This window comes from Podarcis tiliguerta (genome assembly GCF_965153285.1).
Source record: "Podarcis tiliguerta genome assembly, chromosome: 11".
In the NCBI taxonomy this organism is placed as follows: domain Eukaryota; kingdom Metazoa; phylum Chordata; class Lepidosauria; order Squamata; family Lacertidae; genus Podarcis; species Podarcis tiliguerta.
This window is the reverse complement of record NC_139544.1, coordinates 27979282-27996074: the sequence shown is the minus strand read 5'-3', so window position 1 is coordinate 27996074 and position 16793 is coordinate 27979282. Positions and strand designations below refer to the sequence as shown.

The 16793-nt window shown below is 37.7% G+C and overlaps 1 protein-coding gene across 4 annotated transcripts in view; it reads right to left on the bottom strand.

Moving 5' to 3' along the window:
• Window positions 1-16793, bottom strand: part of KIAA0825 — a 179876-nt gene that overhangs the window by 81343 nt on the left and 81740 nt on the right. For all 4 annotated transcript variants that reach the window (XM_083403670.1, XM_083403669.1, XM_083403672.1 and 1 more), the window contains 2 exons: window positions 15238-15393; window positions 10477-10571 (listed from right to left, as the gene is read on the bottom strand). In XM_083403670.1, coding sequence (XP_083259796.1) covers window positions 10477-10571; window positions 15238-15393 — 251 coding nt within the window. The remainder of the gene's footprint in view (window positions 1-10476; window positions 10572-15237; window positions 15394-16793) is intronic.

Here is a 16793-nt window from a genome sequence, read left to right as displayed (position 1 = left end):
ATAGGGACAACCTATTCAATAATAATAATAATAATAATAATAATAATACCCCACACATCTGACTAGGCTGCCCCAGCCACTCTAGGTGGCTTCCAACATATATAAAAACATAATAAAACATTAAACATTAAAAACCTTCCCTATACATGGCTGCCTTTAGATGTTTTCTAAAGGTTGTATAGTTACTTATTTCCTTGGCTCAGGGATTGCATAACTATACCCTCCAACATTTCTCCGGTGAAAATAGGGACGTCCTAAGGCAAAGCGGGACATTCCAAGACCAAATCAGAAACTGGGACGACTTCTTTAAGTCCAGGACTGTCCCTGAAAAATAGGGACATTTGGAGGGTCTGCATTTCTTAACTCTCATTCCAAACTGTAATGTAAGTGAAACATACTTTTCTTTTTCCTTTTCCTTCCACCCCTTAACTATTTTACACTGTAAGTTTCTTTGGATTGAAGATATGTCCACAGCAGTGTTGTTAGGGGGTGGTCCCAGGGGGTCAGAGCATGAGATCTTTTGTACGCTTTCCACCAGAAAGTCAGCCTAAATTTATACATGTAATTCAGCATCTGAAATTTTGTGCAAATTTGTATAATGGTCCCGTTCCTGAAGCCTTTCTACCACTTTAACAGTGCCCCTACATGCCTCTTTCTACCACATAACTCTGTAAGGTGCCATGTACCCTATTAGCATATCAGCACAGTTCTTCATATTATTTCAGTTGATATAAGTCTCATAGAAATGGAGACATTTCTAAGCAAAGTGTATTTCCCATGGGTTACCCAACACAAAAAAAGAGTTACTGAAATCCCCTATAATACCACAATAGCATTTGCATGAAATTCAGATATTTATAAAGCAAAACATGCCAGAATTAAGATGGTTTAAAAACAGAGTTCTAAAAAATAAACATACCTGAACATCAATAATGTATGAGGGAAAACTAGGGTTTTTAAAAACACATGTGCCAAAGCAAAAATTGTAGTAATACAGGAGAAGGCAAACAACCCTGGAAGGTAGTCATATAAACCTATTTCACTATTGAACCAAAATTGTAAGATGCTGGTAGAAATTTTTCTAGAGAGATTGAATTAAATATTACCTAGACATATTGGTATGGATCAGATGGGATTTATTAAATAGAGAAGATTGTTGGACATTATCCAAGCAATAAATAAAACAATAAGATCAGGGGAACACCAACTGCATTATATTTTATTAATGCAGGAAACGCATACATTCAAACTAAATGGACTTCCTTTGTAAAGTGAATGGAAAAGTTTGGACTAGGCCTGAATTTTACAAAATGGATAAAGTTAATGTATAAAACCCCAAAGAGAAGGGTTTTGGTGAGCATCATGAATAAAGTCTGGTGTTGGGCATGGGAACCTGGCAGATGTGTCCTTTGTTGTCTTTTCTGTTTGCCTTGTACTGCTTTCAGAATGGAATGAGACATAGAGGGGATAAAATCTGAAGTAAATTAAAATAACATTATATTCAAAATGTAATAATTATTAGCTTCCAAGATTGGTAAAGATTGTAACTTACTGGATTGATATCTATGGATTCATTTCCCATGAGTTTAATATTTTACACATTTTGATGCATTTAATATTTGTCTGTAGGTAGTATGTTTGATAACATATATTATAAAAATAACACTAAATAAAATACTTTTTTAAACCATATTGATGGAACTCTGCTTTCTGATCTACTGATAGGGCAATTATGAAGAGAGAATTTTTCACTGGCAGGCACTTATAAATGTAAAATAGCGTATCACTGGGAATTAGGAATATAACGTATTAAGTTGTTAAAGTTTTAAAAAATCCATGTTAAAACTGTGTGTACATTTGCCAAGTGTATTTTAGCTACTGGTTGCCAACAATGCCAAACTCTAGCAAATCATCCCAAATGTATATTGGCTTACTAAACCAACCGTGGCCTGGGGACCGCTTAACTTTGTTACCTTTGCGAGGGTAATTCAAGACCTTTCAATGCAAGAATCCTCTCTACCTATTGTTCTACTTTCTTTTATCACCTTGTACTCTCAGGCTACTTTTCTGCCAAGTTTTGTATGCTCTTGAGTTGTTCAGAAATGTCCCAATAAATAAGAACTATTCTGTTTCTAGGGATCTGGCAGGTCATTTAATTCTCTTGTGGGTAGGTGATGTGCAACTGCCGACGTCCTAGGAAATCCCTGAGATGTCATCTCTAAACAATGCAATAAAGAAGCCAAACTAAGAACTCCGAAAGCATGGAAGTGTGATGCATAAGAGTTATTATGAATGGGGTAGGCATCACGCAAGTCCGTTCATCTTACAAATACAGAGCACATTTCTTATTGATTTGGCTCAGGACAGCTTCAGAATCTCATATTTAGAAACTACGTAATTGAAAATTGTTGAATAATTGTTTGCAAATAAAATACAAGCCCATATCTGTTCTTTCAGAATGCTTCCCTGCTGAGAGTTCCATTCCTAGTTACTTGTAATCAGTAAATATTTTCCTAGAAAAAGAGGTGCCGGAACTCACCATGAACACCTCCTTGTTAACTTATAATGGCAATGGAGCCCACCTGAGAGATGCCGGAACTGAGTTCCAGTTAGTTCCAACTGAAGAAAAGCCCTGCTTTTAATAATAATAATATTTTACATTTAAAAATGTAAAAGCAAGTGAATGTAAGCTGAAATTCTAAAGTAATTCATTAAATGTTTTACACAAGCACAAGGTATCTACAATAATTTTGAAGAGAATACCTATGTTCAGTGCTATTTTTCCAGAAAAAGAGGTGCTAGAACGCACTGTGAACGCCTCCCTTGGTTTCTTATAATAGCAATGGTGCCCAGCTGATAGGTGCCAAAACTGAATTCTGGTGAGTTCTGGCTGAAAAAAAGCTCTGCCTATGCTTAAAAAAAAAAGTTGAGGTAAATATATGAACAGTGCAATCCCATACATATGTACTCAGAAGTAAGTTTCATTGTTTTCAGTGGAGCTTAATGCCAGGGAAATGTGGACAGGATTTCAGCCGAAATGCTATTTTCATTGGGAGCAGGGAGAAAGAAAATAAAACCACATGTGGAATAATATTAAGCTAGCTATTTAAAAGTGGAAGTAATAAAAAATAAAATTTATCTTTTAAGAGATACCACTATTCTACATTTTTTAAAAAAGATTTCTTTGTATTTGAGAAACAATAAGAATGTCTTTGATTCAACATAGCATTTACAGAGATTTTGCTTTATATTATATAAATGCTTTCCATTTTTAAGCAAATGTATTGTTAAATTACCCATATAATTATTTCAAAAGTTATTATACCCTTTTATTGTTAATTTCATTAACACTTCATTGGAAAAGGTTTGGTTGTATATAAATGGCTGTAAGGTTATTTAGTAATACAATTAATAAGATAATTCCCATATTATTTTAGTGTGTCATTTCTTAAAAGGGTGTCTGTTATGAATTTAAACAACAACAGAAAGAGCTATCCAAAACAGAGGCAAGAAAATGGCCATTTCATTCTTTTCTACACTGATGACAATGGCTCTGATCTAAGATGGGCCATGGAAATTAATGTTCTGCAAATGGAATTTTCCTGTTGTACAATGAAGAGGCTGCTTCAGGACAGACAATAAGGTGTACTTCTTCACACACACACAAACACACTTAAACTATAGATTTCCCTACCACAAGAGGTGGTGATGGCCAGCAACCTAGTCTGCTTTAAAAGGGGCTTCAACAAATCATCATAAGACTATCAATGGCTACTAGTCATGATTGTTGTATGCTATGTCCAGTATCAGAGGAAGTAGGCAAAAAACAAAACAAAAGATGTTTAGTGCACTCATGCCCTGGTTGACCACTGTGAAAAAGGATGATGGGCTATTTTATTTATTTATAGTATTTATAATCCACCTTTCACCAAATGGTCCTAGGGCAGGAGTAAATACATCATTAAAAACAGTAAGTATCAAGAAACCCTGTAAGTTCATGTGCATTTAGTCTAATCCTGCGGGGCTCTTATGTTCTTAATTCCGCATTTTCTGATGCCTTAGCAAAACTGTACCTTCCTTCCAGTGAGGTGTAGAAGTGCAGATCATTATATTCTTCTTTCCCACGGTGTACAGCATCTGAACAAGTTTATTATACCCCATCCTTAAAAGTTGCTGTAGAAATCGTTATGCTACACCAGAATGCCTATCACAGAAGTTTACTTAGCAAAATCCAAATACAGGTGGTGATCATTTCACACAGGGGTTCAAAAGATCCCACACGTCAATTGCAAGTCAGTTGGACGTGCCTAAAATGGTCACTGACTGCACTGTTGGTTTTTTATAGTATTTTATTTGAAATATAAAAATACCCCCCCCCAAAAAACCTTATATTTGCAAACATTTGCTCTACAATAAATTCAACCTTTCCTTTCTCCAACCCATCCAACCTTGTCATAAAACTTCAAGCTTCCTTGAATTGTATTTCTACCCTCCCTGAGCCTCAGGATATTCAAATCAGATAAGACGCAAGTAACTAAATTAACGAAAACTTAAAAAGAGTAGAGTGAAAGAAGAAAAGGAGGAAGATTTTCAGAGATTCTCTATCAGCTGCTTCACTTAATCTATTTTTTCATACCCTCTCAGTCCTCAAAGAAATCATGGAAGACTATGTATCCAGATTCTATGAGTGGCATTCAACTGTTAGGAGAGACCCACTGAAATTAATGGGCCTAACTTCATTAAGTTCATCAATTTCGAATAATACTATTAAAATAGTATTTTATATCTATAGGTAACTTTCTCATTGTCTGCAAAGGTCAAGAGGTCACAAGACCTATATCTAATCTATATCTAATCCCATTCAGGTCTTCCATTTTTTGCAGGATCAGCTTCTTCACAAGGAGGCTGCTTCTTATATAGTCTCTAAATCTAAGGGTTATAGCTCATATGTACTGGGTAGAACTCATGCTTCACACTGGGCTCCATGCACATACATCTTCTATAACCTCGTTCCTACAGCAATTGTCCACCTATTTCCTGCCAATATTAAAGTTCAGTAACGTTACAAATTAAGCTTGTTATTTTTTAAAAAAAATATGTATGGTATTCTTTTGAGAACTAAATAAACCAATTCCTAAATATATATCAAGAGCCATTAAATCTGTGTAAAATGATGCAGTTATTCATTTACTGTAACCTACAGAAATGAAAATAGCCTCAAACAAATAAAAAAAGAACTGCAATTTTCCCTCCTTAAACTATAGCATTTTTCTAACTAAAAATGAGAGGAGATAAAGGCTTAATAAGAGTGTTTGTAAGTCCACTTTGACAGTACTGTGTGTTGGATATGACTTTCACAGTCTGCTGGCAGTTTGTAGGAAAGCTACCACACCTGTGACTCTGCTGTTGATTAATGAGTCTTTCAACTTATCGCTACCATCTGAAGAAGGGCCATGGCCTTTCCAAGCTTCACTGGTTCATTCGCTTTCAACTGCAGTCCTACCAAGATATCTCCTATACAGAAAACCACACCTGGTTAAAGCAAATGAAAACCTCAATATGTCATTTTCTAGACAAGTAAAAAAGGATGTAAAACTAGACAAAAGATGTATTCAAGCAACATGAATACAGTTTTGTCATAACCTGTCAATCTAAAGACTAATAAAAAAACCCTTTCCTCAGTGACATATTTCATATTGCAAACTTTTGGAATGACAATACTCTGCTTCTTTGTTACTATATTGTGCAGGTCTTACAACAAGGGGCTTTGCCCACCGAAAACAATAGTTTGCTAATGCTATCTAGACAAATGGGCCATGTGAGTATTTTCAGGAATATTTAATTCCAAGACCTGCTTTGCAGTCACACCAAACCAAATCTTGGCTCCCAGAAACAAGCTTGTAGCCCATTTGTTTCCCCCCAGTTCTTTCTGCTGCCACACCACACTAATCCCAGGTTTGACTTAGTGTTTAATCCAAACCAGGACTCATGGTTAAGCTCTCTCCTTATGAACCACAAGCTGTAACAAAGAACAAACCTTGGTTGCAGCTCATGGTTAGTCTGGATAGTCCCATGTTCAGGAGGCATGCCAAGGCAAACATCAGCTTACACTGGTGCAGTACAGCAGTAAAGAAGGCTGAAGAAGAAGGTGGCACCTGCAAGCTCCTATCTGGGAGCCTGCACATTTGCACTGAGCCAAAGACTGGCATTGTGTGATGTGTAAGTCAGTCTAAGCAGAATTAATGGGAACATCATAAAATATATTACACTTTTATAGGTGTTTTTTAAAAACAACAACCAAAAAACCCTTCTCACATCTTTGTCATGTTTTCCATGCTTTAACCAATACCCCATCCCACATATCTAACAACTTTTCTAGCCATACCCCTCACAATTTGTGACATACTTTATGGGCCCATCTCCAAATATTGGTTTGGAGAAATAGGTTGTAAGGGTACAGGAAGTAGACTGATTTTTGTGATCCACTTTGTGTACCCATAATGTCATCATACCAACAATGCATATGATGACCACTTATGGAACATGTATATATGTTCACATGTGGCAACTGTCATATGTTATGTTATTTTATGTAACTCCATAATATCATGATGTATGATCCCTAAATGTAGGTCAAATTATATGAGAAAAGGAGCAGATTATATTGAATGCATTTATTTACTATTACATTTATATCCCTTTGTTTTCCCAAGCAGCTCAAGAAGTAAGCTTCACTGAGTTCAATGGAACTTATTCCCAGGTATGAGTAAAGAATTGCAAAAGAGATTTGTCTTTCTGTTAAGGAACAGAACTACCGTATTTCCCTCAATAAAAACACATAATGAAGTAATGAGCCAAAGATGTGGAGTTCTGCATCAGCAACAAAACAAAACTTGCTTCTCAAACATCAGAAGACAAAAGTCTACAAATGGCATTAGCTAAGCTACACTTAGTTTTCTGAGTTACGGTACCAGTGAGAGAACTTCTTTATTTTTAATGTGCTATGTAAATGGTCTGTTGTAAGGCTGGATCTCTAGTCTTTAGAATTAGTATGTTTCTGATAAGAAATATGCTTTACTGGTAAAATCTAATAATGGCTTCATAATCAGTTTTATCACAGAAAAGTAAACCCAAGCTTATACATGAACTTTCCCCCCTAATTTAGGGTAGTACTGGACATCCTGGAGCATGACCAACAGGATCTTGGGAATGAACAATTTCCATCAATTCGCAGAGGACTACACTGTGCTTCCTAAAGCTCAGATGGGTCAGTGCAGAAAAACAAGGGCTTAGACCAGAAGAGATCTTTAAGAAAGTATTAGTTTTATATTACATATTTTGATAAAATATTGTCATATGATTTAGTGATGGCAAACACTCATTTTACTTTTAGAAGTTTGGAAAGTAATGGAGAAATGTTCTGAGAAGTCTGAGATGAATGAAAGCCTAATGGGAAGACATGTAAACACCCCACAAGGAAATCAGGATGAATGTTTATTGTCCTATAACCAGTACTTTTTTTCGGGGGGGGGCAGGGGTATGCATACCCCTAAAGATTTTGTGAATATTTGTACTTTTGTCCATTTACTGTATTTATTTTGCTCGATTTGAAGTATAAAATGGTGATTTTCTTGAGTCAAAGTGAGAGTACCCTAAACATTTTTTTTAGAAAAAAATCATTGCCTATAATGGTCCTATAAACAAATAAGAATTCATGTTCAATAAAAACCAGATATATTCTAACCTCAGTGTAAGTTTTGTGCAAGCAAATCAAGATGAATAATAAGTCGTCTGGAAGAGTCCTGAGTTACATTCAGGGGCCTTGGTGCACAAACATTCGAGTGGGTATTATAGGAAGAATTCAGCTTTGTATAGTTTCTGACATGCTAAATGAAGTGCCCATTCTCTGTCATGGCACAGTATCAGGTCCAGTAACCAGTAAATACCCCAGTGAAATGATATGGAGGTGCAATGAGGCTGACAGATAACTTTTCTGCTCTGAAGCAGTGGATGGACCTGAAGTAGACAGAATGATTCAGAAATGTGAAGATGCGATCAGAAGTAAGGAAAAACACCATCAACAAGCACTGGGTGTTCAAGAAGGGGCACCAACAGGATTTTTATGGGCCAAGCACTTCAATGAAAATAAAAATGGTCTGCTGGGAATCACAAGTGGGCAGAGTGCACTGTGCTTACATTCTGCTTGCAGGCTTCCTACAGGCATCTGCTGGAACAGAATGCTGGACTAGATGGGCCATCCAGCAGGCTCGTCTTGTGTTCTTATTCATTTATAAACAAACAGTATAAAATTTTAAACCTGTTTATTTCAAAACAGGAGTGGATTTAAGGGTGGATCCACCTCAGATAATGTTAAACTTTATTACTGCATGCCCATGGTAAGTTTGGTTATTTTAATCCAAAGTGCATGTTTCTGTCTGTCTGTTTGTTTGTTTTAGAAAACCTTAGCTTAACTGTTCCGCCAATTTGCTCAAATCTGGAAGGGTCTGGAGTTGGCTTGTTATTCAGTTGAGAATGTTGATACTGGAAAAGTTCAATATTATCAGATCCCACAGTTCTGAATTTGTCCCCATCCCTAATGTGAATTTGTTGATTATGACAAGTAAGCCTCTTATTAGTATATTCCTTAACCACCCTATTACTTTATAAGGCGGGTGGGGTGGGCTATGTGGCACCTCTTTTTTTTCTACAAACAGATAAGACTCATCGAAAGTCACTTCATCATGCTATGCTAACACATCAGATGCCATAAAAAGGTACTTTTGCATGCTCAATTAAACCTGCTCATATACTGCTCAAATTCATGATAATAAAATAGATTTTAAGCCTGTTGATGGAACAAGGTTTTAGAACAGCATTTTCTGAATATATGGATAATCAACAACACAATAAACATTGTAAATGTAAACATTTCCTCCATAAATAGCTTGCCATATGGCTAACATTCACAACAGATGCTGTCTGTGTATCCACTAAAAAATATACATGATTTATTCAGTTTTCCTCTGTGATAACTCTAAACAAGAAAAATATTTTACTTCATATTAGTTACATTCTAAAGTTCTACAGGTGACCTGGCTACAGTTTGCAATTTTGAAACTACTGATTTCTGAAAGATACATTACCATTTTTTCCAACAGCATCCATTGTAAATATACTGTATAATATATGGGACAACAGTTTTACTAAATGCTACACAAACTGCAGTTTGAAAATCAGATCACATTTTACACATATTAATTATGATTTCCAAGCTCAAGTTTTCAATAGCAGTTCACATTTCAATTTAGAAGTTTTGCTTTAGTTATAAACCTCATGCTGTCTGAGGCTGGATTCACACAGCAGTTTATTCCATTTTCCCAATGTTTTCCTGTTGACTTCATTATGTTTGAGCTTTCACACGACATTAAAGCCATTTCCAGAAACGCAGCAGAATGTAGCACAAATACAGCACTCATTTCAGTACCATTTGCAAATGGGTTGTTTTCTGCAGCCTTAAGCTCTCAAACAGAGATCAATGTACCATAGCCTTCACGTAAATGCACGTAAACAGCTCATCTTAGTGAGTGCACTAGTTGGGCCAGGATGTACAGTAATTGTAGCTACTTCTTCGTAAGGAACATACCTCACACAACTCCTGCTTCTCTACAATACTATATATATAATACAAAAATCTGCTTCATCACCATAAACAGAACTTGCAGCATTTGTCACACCTTCGCTCAACATAATTTTGGCGGCTTGTGTTAACATGTTAAATGTAAATTAAGTGTTCTGCCCACAGTGGAACAATCACATTGTTTTATTACAAACAATCTCTTTATAGACATACTTAAACTACATTCCTTTCATGCCAATTCATTCATGTAAGCTCATTCATGCACACCAACACCAGGAAATAATATTATACACTGAAGATACCGATGAATATACATTTTTTGGTCTCCCTAATATACTTTTCTGACTGCAATTTCTTATGCCACATAAGATACTGGCTTGTCGGGCAATGTGGATTGATGCCCTAAAAGGGGGTCCCTCAATGGTCCTTGCACATAGATGTAAATGCCCCCTGTATAACCCTTTAGAACCCTTCCATGTTTATTTTTCCCACTGTTTGTTTTTTTAGTTTTGTACTGAGAGAGCCTCTTTTGTGATCAGAAGACACCTTTACTTGTGGAAGGGGTGGGTATCCAATTTCTTGACACCCCCACCTTCCAACTTCAGCCCCCACAACACATTGCACAATATCACAGAGGGCCTGTGGCCCTCAGCAGCATCTTTTCAGAAGTTCACAAGGAACTTGCAACAGGAAGACAGAAAAGCATCACAATGCATGCAGAACTTCAAATTAAATCTTTAGGCAAGCAGTTTAAATGTTATTTGCAAAGTTGCTTTGCAGAGAACACAAAACTTACAGAACTCAAGAGAAATTTTTATCTTTCCCCCAAAAAGTGTTACCTGTGCTCCAGTAGTGCCATGAAGGTCGTTTTATTTAGTCCCAGATAACTCGGCAGCAAATCTGACCAATCCCATTTGCACTCAGTAATGGTAGACTGTTGATATATAAGAAGAAGGTATTGTTAGTTATTAATCAGAGTTAATATGATCAGTAAATTAAAGCTCCAGCTGTGATAAACTAACTAAGGAGGGGGGTGGCTGAAACAAGGACTTAGACAGATAGCATCAATCATGCCCAGGGAAGAAGGGTTTTATTCTAATAAGACAGCAATTAATTTATAAATCCATTTGGGGATGTAGCTATTCTTTATATAAAGATAAATCAATTTTTGAGTAGTTATTCTTCCAACTGTTAACAGCATTTTGCCAAACCACTTTCTCTGAAATCCTGATATCAGTTACAAAAACAAAATAATTGTCAACTTTTTATGTATTGTAGCAATTTACATTTATTTATTTATTTACCATCAGCACAACCTTATCTACAAGAAACTCTCCACGTAACTGGAATTGGGAGTGAATGCTGCTTCATAATTAGTGTGATATTTTACTTATCTGCTGTTTTGTAAGACAGCCCAGTCACCAGATAACTGCCCTAAATTTCTATACACAAGAAAGTATGACATACAAAGCAAAACTTGTGATTACATAACTTTAATTATATTATTATATATAAAAGTGCATGTAATTATGACATACTGGGTGGAGAGATGACTGGGGAAAAGGCTTATATAATGCAGAGGCACCTGGAAAAACACTTCACTGCACACAGCATCCCTTTCAGTGAAGGCTACACTTGAGGAGGAGGACTAGATTTGCAGCAACACAAGATTATCCCCCAGTTGCAGCACTTTTCTCCATGCTGACAAATGTAACCATTCAGTTAAATCAGGGTTTCCCAAACTTGGGTCTCCGGCTGTTTTTGGACTACAATTCCCACCATCCCTGACCACTAGTCCTGCTAGATAGGGATGATGGGAGTTGTAGTCCAAAAACAGCTGGAGACCCATGTTTGGGAAACCCTGAGAAACTATAAGTTACAGCACTTCAAATGCCAAAGTGCATACACAGCCTCAGCCATGAATGAAATCCATAACAGAGTCCCTTGGGATTGATTCACATAGGTCAACTACACCTGTTTTCTCAACAATGCAGTGGTACTGTTATCTTTGTTTTGCTCTACTTCTCTTCTTTCCATAAAACAGATTTTGCTAGCTAGGGGTCAGCAAACTTTCAGAAGGAGCCGGTCCACCGTCCCTCAGACCATGTGGGGGGCTGGACTATATTTTGGGGGAGGGGATGAATGAATTCCTATGCCCCACAAATAACCCAGAGATGCATTTTTAAATAAAAGCGCACATTCTACTCATGTAAAAACATGCTGATTCCCAGACCATCCACGGGCCGGATTTAGAAGGCGATTGGGGTGGATCCAGGGCCTTAGTTTCCCTACCCATGTGCTAGATGAATGAGGTTATTGCATGAAATAGAGTACAATCACATCTTGTGCATGAGTTACATTCCAAAAATGCATATACTTGAACTGTCCCCTTTGAACCACCCCACACGAGTATCTTCACCATCTGAAACTGGCACACTGAGCAGGCCTTTAATGGCAGAGAGTTTGAGAGCTCTCTGCCTTGCTTTATGGGTTCTGGGGGCTCTTGTGAGATCTTGCAGGGCTTTTGCCAGGGCATTCCAAAGCCTGGGAAACAAAGGGGGAAGCAAGGCAGAATTCTGCCTCACACTGAATCAGATCATTGGTCCATGCAGTTCAATAAACATCCACACCAAGGGGGGAAAAAACAATTTAAAACAGCAGCAAGATAAAAAACTAAGGCTTCAGTCTCGTTTCATTCACAGAAGGATGCTCTGTCCAGCCAAGACTCCCAATGGTGACACAGAGTAAAGGTGATTTTTTTCAGATTCCCCTTGCAGCCCACAACATTACCTTTCATACAGTTCTGGAGGGTCCCCAAACCCTCTAGAACAGGTTTGCAGAGGGTCAAGTGCCTTAGGGAAGTTTTTAATATTTAATGCTGTATTGTTTTTAACACTCGATTGGGAGCTGCCCAGAGCGGCTGGGGAAACTCAGCCAGATGGGAGGGGTATAAATATTATTATTATTATTATTATTACATAGGGAGACAAAATTGGCAAAAATCAACTCGCTGCCTTCTGCTAGTGGGAGCACCCCATAAGCAGATTGCCATTTTACAGAGATGCAATCATTTTTAAAAGTCTGGGTGAGCTTTGAACTGGTGTCTACATACCATTAAAGAGGATACAAAATGAATTAACTAGGGAATGGGGATATAGTTGAAGTATCACCATTGAAACCATCCTACAGCTATTTACTACCTGCCTCCCCACTCTCAATAGGGCTTCTTAAAGTCAAGTGGGTCCATATAGTTCTTTGCAATTTCAATTATTTTATGCTTGTATTTTATAGTATTGATATATTAGGCTATTTTATATATCTTTGGATTGCCAGTATAAAATAGAATAAAAACAAAAACTAATTAATTTTTTTGATAGTTGTCCACAGGCTGATAAGAAGATAGCACAGTAAAAGTTTCTGTAATCCAATTTAACTATTGCTTGTCACTTGCAGATTAATAGAGCATTGCAGTCCTGTCACACAGCAGAGAAATTCTGCCCTGAGTTGTCAGCATTTGAAGGTCTTGTGCTACTACAGTATTAATGAACGGAGGAGGGAGCTGTAACAGACATGATAAAAATATTATCTACTTTACAAATTAAGACCTAGTTTAATTTTTACTCTCTTATCTAAAACAAGCAATTCCTTTCTTTATTATTGCTTAGTTAGGACCACATGGAATAAAAAAAAGTCAAATTTCCAACTTAAGAGGAATTTATCTGAAGCCAATAGCTTAATTAGCTCTGTGGAAATCTTTTAATTAATGTGGTTATTATTTTAAAAAATTGAATTCCAATATGAAAGCATTGATTGATGGTTGAATTTCACCTATGAGTATTTTTGTAGCAAAAGGGTGATTTTAGGAAATCTGAATCCTCCCCCCCCCCCCCGATTTTTCTCATTTTTCCTTTACATTGATACTGTGGTGGAATTATTTCACAGCTGGTCCTCTTCCTTGGGAAATTTTGGTGAATCTGTTGGGAAATAACTGCGGAATACCTGAATTCCCATGTTTGTGGGAAACTGCAGAAGAAAAATGGCTGACTGGCTGAATTTTAAAAGCCTGGGGGGCTTGACTCACTCTCTAGCCAAAAGAGCCTCCAGTAATGCTTAAACAGAAATATGTGAAGTGCTTGCAAAGCACGGGAAATATGGGTTGTTAAATCATAAAATGTTACAGTATTAAGCACAATTGTGCTTCCCTGGCTCCACCTCTCTCAGAGTTAATAGACCACAACCTTAAGTAAGTTTAAATGCTTTACTTACAATAATCAGAGCTCTCACTCATGCATTATTCAACGCTACAGCAGAAACAACACAGGCAATGTATTTTTGGTTACAAAATACAGAAGCTAGTCTCAAATATGTGGTTTGAAGCCTCAGCCTCAAACATCTGGTCCATTACATGGTTCAAAGAGGAGAGAGGAAGAGAGGAGTAGGAAACTAGTCTTGCTGTCTCCCTCCTCAAAGGTAAGGGGGCATGACCTAGCCAAGCCTTCTCTAGCAATTTACAGTTCTATGTTCCTTAAACCCTTCATTTACTAGCTAGCATAAACATGCATTGTTAGGTTTGACTGCAAAAATCTCTCATAGAATCAAAGTCATATAATACCTGTGATGACAACACATTCAGCCAATTAAAGTTGGCTATGTGATTGAGGTAATATGAAAAGAGAACCATGTTCTTAATGCAAATTCCATACCATTACAGGATATTTGAAAGGAGCCAAGTGTAACCCTAATCCAAAAAGGTCAACCCACATGTGGTAGTGTATGTTTATGCATGAAACCCCTTTCAAACTAGGCCCCAAGTATGCAAAAGAGCATGTTATGACAGCTCTCAGGCAAGCTTTTGCATCTCAGTCTGCATTTAGCAACAAGCTTAGATTAAAGCTAAGAAACTCACTAGTTGTTATTATTATTATTATTATTATTATTATTATTATTATTATTATTATTTTATATGGCTTGATGGGATCTTATTGGTTCCCCAGGACACTTGACCTATTGGGATAAAAGCTGCCATACTGCAGAGCAGAAAAGATAATAATCAGATACCTGAGCAATGCCTCTTCTGGTTCTGTAAGATCGGGGGGGGGGGGGGGGAGCTTGTCACAGTAGGAGGGGGAGGCACCCATTACGCTTCCCCAGCCTGACTCATCTCTTCCTCTCTGCCACAGACTCTCCCAGCTCATTAAGCCCTGTTACTTCTTCAGCTTCTGAAATCTATTCCTACCCTTCTCCCTCTTCTTCCTCTGACCACTCATCACCATCACCGCTGCCCAGACTCTGAGCCTTCTTCTCTTGGTGGTTCCCCAGCTGGTTCCTCCCACCATTCCTCTGTGTCCAAACAGTCCATGACATACAGCAACAGTTCTTTATTTTTGGAGCTTACTGATAAGTTGCAGAAGGGGAATATATACAGGGGGAAAGTATAGTATTTGGGTAGTGGAAATTATTAGAGTTTGTCTGTATATTTTTATCACAACATCACAGCTGTCAGAAACCATCTGACTGGATTTCCATTTTTCTTGGTAGCAATTACTTCATGCAATATTTTCTCTCAACTGGAAGTGAAAATGCTTAAAATAATCACTAACCTTTTCTAACACATTAGTGCAACACAGGCAGTGCACCTGGAAAGGGTCAAAACCAGGATGCTGTTCTTTGATTCTGAATGTCATGTTTAATGGTCTAATGCTTGACCTGTTTTCTTCAGAAGACTCCTCATAAGACAGCTGTTCATTCAAATATTCCTTTAAAAAAGAAGCCAAGATTGATATAAATTGTGCTCATTTTGGGATCCTGTTTCTCCCCCCCCCCCCCGATCTTTTAGATGTGGTAGCCATTTTGTGTTATTCCTTGCCCTGGTAGCCATTTTATTACTGGTGCCCATACGACATCCTTAAAATTCAGAATGTACCCACTGGTCCCAAAATGTGGGCATTCACTGAATAGTGTTTGAGAGTCAGATTACATATCAGATATATTACATCACATATGTTTCACACAGTATTCAACATACATATTTATGCAATAATGTAGCTTATCTACTCTTAAAATATTAAATATTTCAAAGAGACCCATTTCAAAATTTGAACTAAACATCTGATGGTTCAGTTGATATGTTTTTGAGTTAATGCTTTTTTTTTAGATTAATTATTTGTGGCATACAATCTGTTTTCCATATGTACATTGTAGTAACACTCAAATAGAATTTCACTTCACTGAAAACAATGGTCAGGGGAAAATGTGTGTATATTGATTATGAGAAATAGCCTCACAGTTCCTCTGCCTATGTGGAAGACAAGATGCTCCAAGACCTCACAGTTTGCAAGCTATGCAGACCCCTGCTTGGGAAATAGTTAATGTAGCTCCCATGCTATGGGATATAGAACTTCCTAGTGATGAGTGAGTTGGTCATAATCAGTTCCCTCAGGGACACAAGCAGGAAAAACAGAGAATGGCCTCATAGGAATAACAAAGGAGACTCAGAGTATGGGCTCTTCCAGATTTCCTTTTGTGCTGCGCTTTCCAGGTACAGACCTGTGTTTTATGGTCCCACCACTTTCCCTGGGAAATCGGCTGTTTACCCCTGAATCAGAACAAATGGCAAACCAGGAAAAACCAGAATGCCATTTGTTCCAATTCAGTGTTAAGTGGCGTTTTTCTCTGGGAATAGCAGTGGGACAAAAAGAAAACCACTCAGACCTGGAAAGTGCAGACCTATGCCTTGAAGGCACAGCACAAAAGGAAGTCTGGATGAGACCTAAGAAGGGGCCATTATCTCTCATATGGACATATATATGGGCAGCTATAGTCAGAAAAACCTGAGAGGCCAACCTCATTTAGGCAAGAAGTATAATGACACTTTCCTCAAGTCAACTGAGAAGTTCTCTTCTCAGCTCTTCTGTTCTTCCACATGCCACTTTTCAGCTAAGTCTGTTCGCTCCCTTTTTAGGCGGGCAGTATTTGAGGCGGGGCCCAGGACTCCTTTCCAAACCGACCTATCGCAGGCCGGATTGTATTCTTGCTGCCAAATGGGCCAATGGCAGCAGGAGTTAGGGGGTGTTCCTCTGGACATGGGACCAACTAACCAACCAATTGTGGCCCTTGGCACCATGCCCAGGGGAAGTTTAAATGCCCGGATGGCAGG